This window comes from Ascidia mentula, chromosome 2 (genome assembly GCF_947561715.1).
Source record: "Ascidia mentula chromosome 2, kaAscMent1.1, whole genome shotgun sequence".
NCBI lineage: Eukaryota > Metazoa > Chordata > Ascidiacea > Phlebobranchia > Ascidiidae > Ascidia > Ascidia mentula.
In genome coordinates this window covers 3,275,051-3,281,354 of record NC_138567.1, presented here as the reverse complement: position 1 = coordinate 3,281,354, position 6,304 = coordinate 3,275,051, and the positions used below count along the sequence as shown (strand labels likewise).

General features: G+C 36.0%; 1 protein-coding gene across 1 annotated transcript; it reads left to right on the top strand.

Moving 5' to 3' along the window:
• Positions 1–531: 531 nt before the first annotated feature.
• Positions 532–5,816, top strand: LOC145888546 (RNA polymerase II-associated factor 1 homolog). The gene is made up of 12 exons (XM_082979320.1): positions 532–721; positions 894–1,010; positions 1,243–1,351; positions 1,594–1,673; positions 1,964–2,065; positions 2,423–2,597; positions 3,010–3,113; positions 3,474–3,602; positions 3,898–4,011; positions 4,353–4,572; positions 4,771–4,879; positions 5,324–5,816. The coding sequence occupies exons 1-12, from the start codon at positions 672–674 to the stop codon at positions 5,509–5,511; spliced, it is 1,497 nt and encodes a 498-aa protein (XP_082835446.1). The 5' UTR covers positions 532–671; the 3' UTR covers positions 5,512–5,816.
• Positions 5,817–6,304: the final 488 nt, after the last annotated feature.

The window sequence follows — 6,304 nt, the reverse complement described above, 5'->3', positions numbered from 1 at the left end:
AAAGCAAATGTGACTGGACTACGTTCCCACATGTGCCCTTCTGAAGCAATCAGCCTCCGACTTCGAGAAAAAAGGACGACCAAGTATGTTTAGAAAATAGGAATTCATCGAGCGTAAAGTTCAACGTCCCGTATACAGAATGCCATTGTTAGGTCAGATCTACGTTTACATTCGGCGCTTCTCACGAAATCGTTGACTTTCCACTCGTGCCAGGTCGTTACACAACTGAGATAATGCACAGAACATACCTGCTAAATTCGACAACGATGACGGTGTAAAAAAGGTGATCCCCGAAATCAGGTTACAATCCATTTGAGGTTACATCGACTAAACTATTTTTAAGTTCCTTCTTGGGCTTCTTTGTCTAAATCTAAACCAACTTCAAACATAAGATTATGGTTACTTTTATAACATAGAAATCTTAAAAATTTATACCTTTCACAAATGATCTTTTATCATGAATGTATGTGAAACATACTTTAAAATCAACAACTGCGTTTCATTTGCACATTGTTTTTATTTTACAATTAGATTGTTTTTATTGTTTGCAAAACATAAATAATCAACGGGGCCTACACTAAAAGCTGAATCTAAACGTTGTATTGAAGACAAAATAGCAGAAAATAAACCATATTATGTTTCACGAATAGTTGTTGGACTTTTCATGTGTAATGGCACCCACAGTCCAAAAACCTGGTCAACGGACTGACGAAAAACACAGGTTTGTTAAAGTAGGAAATTAGAGAAAATTATCAGGATAAGTGAAATTTATCTTCAATAAATTTCTAATTTGTCATTTTTAAACATAGCATTTGTTTGTTTGGGGCCTTTGTTAAAGGTAACGAAGGCAGATGTTTTATTCACAATATTTCAAATCTGTTCATAATTTATAGGTCAAGAACATCTGTGGAAAGAGCAAGTGGTCTCATAACGAGGGTAAAATATTGCAACACACTGCCAGATATTCCGTTTGACCCAAAGTTTATTAAATATCCATTCGATGCTAACAGGTTTGTGAAGTAAATTCAGTCCATAGTATAGAAAAACATTGATGTTTTACACCTACAGTATCTGAATATGATATTTCAATTCAAAATTGATAATAGTTTTGCATTCATATTGTTTGTAAAACCATTAATATTTCTAATGTTTACAAGTACAGAAGTCTAATCCGAATTCTCTCGCATGTGTTAAGATTATGAGTTTTAATGCAAGTCTGATTTTTATAATATTTTTCAACAGGTTCGTGGAATACAAACCGACATCTTTAGAAAAACTCCACAAAACCGAACTTCACACTGATCATGATCTCGGAGTTGTGATCGACCTAATCAATCCAAACACGTACAAGGTATACGCAGCATGTCCTGCCAAGCTGTTTCTTCAGTATTCCTTGCAATTGTAGCAAAATGAATGCTTGTTGAATTTTTTTACCACACCTTCTTCTTGTTTACTAAGGGTCTCTGGTTGATTTTGCAAAGATAGTTTTATGTATATACAGGCACACAACGTCTCATGGCATGTTACACAAACATCAAAAAGGCAAACTTGGATCTTTGTTTGTTAAAACTATCAAGATTTTGTCAATTTCAGGTTGACAGAAACGTTTGGTTGGATCCAGCAGATGAAGCATTACTCGAAGAAGATCTGCCTGCTCCTCAAGATTCCAAACGGTTTGAACACATTCTTTATTTTGCGTTTGAGACGTTGCTGTTTTCTTTTTAAGTTTAATTAATTCTTTTTAAGTAGACCATCTTGTTACCTGAACATATTGTTAGTGCATTTTTTTGTTATTACTGTACTTTATAGAAGCAAAATGGCCAAATTAATTATTGAGCTACACAGTGTAGTGCAAACTGTTTCAACCTGCAATGTCTCATCAGTGCTACATCGCATATATACTAATAACAGATCCGTTCCACACATTTTTGTATCTAATAAAATGCCTCAATTATTTTATCAGATCAAAACAACACAGCAAGAATGTTTCGTGGCTGAGAAGAAGTGAGTACATTTCACAGGAATTTAACAGATATGGAGTCTCAGCTGTTAACATTGAAACAAGGTATATGTGTATGTAAATATTAATTGTTTTATGGAAATCATTTGGGAGTTTTTCCTTAAAATCTTCAGAGAATAATATGATGAAATCAGTTTGTCTTTAGCAACCATTTTTGCTAAATATTGCTCATGTATTTTGGGTGGTATACAACAATGTTTCCTAACCAGTGGGTTATGATTTTCTTGTTTGGGAGAGGGTGGGGGTTTCTTTTGCTGATTGTTTTGTCAAACTCACTGCATAACTTTCATGATAAATACTGTAATGCATTAATTATGAAGCACACATCTAAATCCAAACGATATTTTTGCTGGGTGCCCATTTTTTGTAATACAGCTCCCCCAACCCTAAAATATTTTCTAGAATTGGTGGCGGTGTTAAAGATTTATTTAAGCAAGAGGAAATGTACAAGGACCGAGATGGACAAATCGCCTCGATACAAAAAACTTTCGAAGACGCAAAACAGGAGATTACGAAACATTACAGCAAACCCAATGTTTATCCTGTGGAAGTTCTGCCTGTTTATCCTGACACTAAGGTGGTACAAACTGAGATGATTTAAAGTTGAATTTCCTTTGTTTTTGTACTTAAATAACAGTTAAAATCTCATTTTTATTCGTTTTTGGTTTGTTGTCTTGTGGTTAAAAATTGCCCAAGTCATAAGTTTATTGCTATTATAGTGTAAATTATATGTATATAGTATGTGCAACAAAATATATATTGAATAGTGCATTAAGTAGGTTTTAATGAAATGGTCAAACATTATTATTCCTTTGTATTTACAGTCTATCACATGAGTTTAAAATCTACCTAATCCATACGTATGTTCATTCTGTGATTGCAACTAATTATTTAAAAAGGCAGTTTACATATAAATGTAGCACCTGACAAAAATGATGAGTCATACAGTATGAGTTTTGTTTGTTTGACATTTTCTTTCTTTATTGCAGATGTGGCAACATCCAAGTGCTCAGGTGATCTTTGACACAGATCCTGCAATTCCTGGAAAATCACAACAAGAGCAAACTGAGGAAATGTCACAAGCCATGATCAGGTATTTTTTTGCAAACACTGTCATAATTTATTCTTTTATAAAATATCCATTGATGGAATGTCACAAAAGTATGTGATAAAGTCTGAATAAAATTGCAATTGTTGTGTTGATGTTGTTATGAAAAAGTATCTTGATTTAAGTTGAAACTGACATGATTTAATTGTTTGCTTCTGGACTGTATTTGTGTTTAATACAGAGAGGAAGTAAACTTAGCCCATACTTTACTGGTTTGACATTTGGTGCACATCATGTACAGGTGCACATTTAATTTGCAGGTGCACATTTAGTGCACATTTAATGCACCGGGGATGGGAGAACGAAAGTAATAAAGGTTTCTAACGTTCCATTATTTATTCACAGAGGAATGGTTGACGAGGAGGGCGATCAGTTTGTCGCTTACTTCCTTCCAACTCCTGAAACTCGTAAGAAGAGGAAGCGGGATGTGGAGGAGGGCTGGGATTACGACCCAGAAGAAACTTACGACTACAAGTGGGTGTTGTGGAATATTCAAATTCTTATAATCCTAAGTTGCCAAGAAACTTGGTATTGAGTTAATGTTCAATCTGCAAACTGGCTTAACCTAAACCTAATACCATATCATGGCAGTTCTTAAACTTAAACTAAATAAGTTTATGTGGTGTGTTGGGTTACATCTGAACTGACACACAAATAAATACGTTTGTACTACCAATATGTATATAACTATACTTGTATAACTACAATATACATTCTCTTATAAAGCACCAAACCTGGATTTAATGGTTGTTGTCACTTATTATTAAAGACTTGCACGGGAGTACAACTGGAATGTGAAAAACAAAGCGTCTAAAGGTTATGAAGAAAACTTCTACTTTGTTTTCCGTGAAGACGGAGTGTTTTACAACGAACTTGAAACAAGGTAAAATGTCAAATATACAACTGTTAACTGAAAAGATTTCCAACTATGTAACAAATTGTGCACGGCTTGTTTTAGTATTTTGGTGCAGGTCATATTGCAGTGCTTTTTTTGTTTGTAAATTAATTACCCTGCCCTTGTTAATCTGCTTGTAAACTATCCATTTTCATTGCAGTACTACTAATTAGCAACATTTCACGACCATGAGTATCATTTTAGCACAAATACTGATACAGTGGCTGCCACGAACAGTGTGCAGTACAGGTGTTTCTTGCTGTAAAAAGTATTAATTGTGTTGTTATGTGTGGTCCAAAAACTCGTGTGATTTTTGTCGATTCTTCCAGGGTTCGTCTGAGCAAGCGGAGAGCTAAAGGGGGAGGAGGGGTCCAGTCAGCAACCAACGCTGTGCTCGCAGTTCGTCATCGTGAGTTAAACGAACAGGAGGTTGCTGCTCAGGAGATGCGCAGGATCCAGCTTGAACCGTTGGAGCCGGATGAAGAAGATGAGGAGGAGGATGATGGAGAGAAGGAGGAAGGAAATGAGGAGGAAAATGTTGAAGAAAACGTGAGTGTGTGGATGTTGATGCCAAAGTGAATGAAGATGTTTTTCACATCAATACCAAAAAGCAACATTTCATAACTTTAAAATTTAAAATATTATGTTTTTGGTTTGTCTGTAGTTAATTTAAACCTATTAGACACAGGAGATAATTAACAAATTTAATCCAATATCATCTGGTTTGTTTTTATTTCGACTCTCCAGGATGAGGAGATGGCAAAAGAGGAAGATGGTGAAGAAGCGGGATCAGATGATGATGAGGAGGAAAGAGTGGAAGGTGAAACGGAACAGGAAAAGGTTGAATCTTCATCAGGTAAATTTTGATGTTGAAATATTTCGTGTCATTTTTTGCTAAACTTTTTTAGTAAGCTGCAGACGGGGCCACTGTTTGACCTAACATGTCTTATCAATGCAGCTATGGTCTGTGACTTATAATGATCTTGTCACAGTTGAATAGTCAACCAAGACTTCCACTTTGTGGTCACCATGCAGTTGTCCTCAACCATTGTGCACCAATAGCCATCAAAGCTACAGTGATGAGACCTAATAGGTCTATATGTGGCCATGTCTGCAGCCACTGGCGTAGAGTACGGGGGTGAAGGGGTGCCACGCACCCCCGACCTTTTCTAAATTTAACCACACAATTGCATCACCTCCTTTCGGCAACTGCAGCAAAGATATCTTCTGGCAGAAGATCAATTCCGATTAATTATCTTTAAGTGGTCTGAAACATGAAAATTTCTGCCGCATTTTTCAGATGAAGATGCTCAGAGTGAAGTGGAGGAGCAGGCTGGATCCGATGCTTCCTCTTCCTCTGCTGAAGAGGAAGAAGCTCCTGGTCAGGAACAAGAAGAGTCATCAGCTGATGAGGAAGGGGCTGCATCTGAAGGACACGCTGACGAGGATGAAATATTTGGAAGCGGCTCTTCATCAGACTCTGACTGAATCTTGCATCAAACTTGTCGTGTTAAACGCAGAAGAAATCAAGGTTTTTAAGCTGGGGTTTCTGAGGAGTGATTGAGGAATTTTGAGGCCAATTTTCTGCTAAACATTTTCTGATTGCTCTTGCGACCAAAGCTTGTTTTCTTATTGATTTCTGGTTGTAGATAAGCATGAGTAACTCTGCTGAAGGTGGTTAGACTGCTTGGCAGTCTTTAAACTTTAGAAAATAAACCAAAATATTGTTTTCTAAATGCTGCCATACATTTCATGAATATTTTGTATGAAATAAAATAACGTTTTGAGAGGAAGTTTTAGTGTGAATTTTTTAATAGCAGTTAAACGCTGAGATGTCAGTTACAGATAAACCCACAAACCAAACAGCCCCCGCTGTGTAGATTGGTATGTAAATTCTTATTAAGATTTCAGTTGGCATGTGACACAGTGCTATGTAGGGTTACAAACGAATGATCGAATTTACTGAAAAAAAGTAACCGTTGTGTTTTTGAAAACAAGATGAGATTTAAAAATAAGTGAATAAATTTAAAAAATTTTTTATTGTTGTTTTGGATACACAACCTGTTCTTGCCCAAACATTGTACTGGCAAGAATTTGTTTTTATCAAACAAGCCATTCCTACATATGGGAAAGTTTCAGGAAAGAGTTGCATCATAACTTTTCCAGTTGCTAGTATAGTACTTCATACATGCTGACTAAACATACCATTTATCAATTGCACTGATTGCATACCCAGGAGTAAGAGATGCGACATTGTTTACTTTAACCTGAAGGAATTTCC

Bases quoted from the DNA above. Each gene is read 5' to 3' on its own strand.
- LOC145888546 (XM_082979320.1), top strand. From the start codon at position 672: ATGGCACCCACAGTCCAAAAACCTGGTCAACGGACTGACGAAAAACAC. The intron at 1,011-1,242 runs GTTTGTGAAGTA...ATTTTTCAACAG, and splicing joins TATCCATTCGATGCTAACAG to GTTCGTGGAATACAAACCGA. The intron at 1,352-1,593 runs GTATACGCAGCA...TGTCAATTTCAG, and splicing joins TCAATCCAAACACGTACAAG to GTTGACAGAAACGTTTGGTT.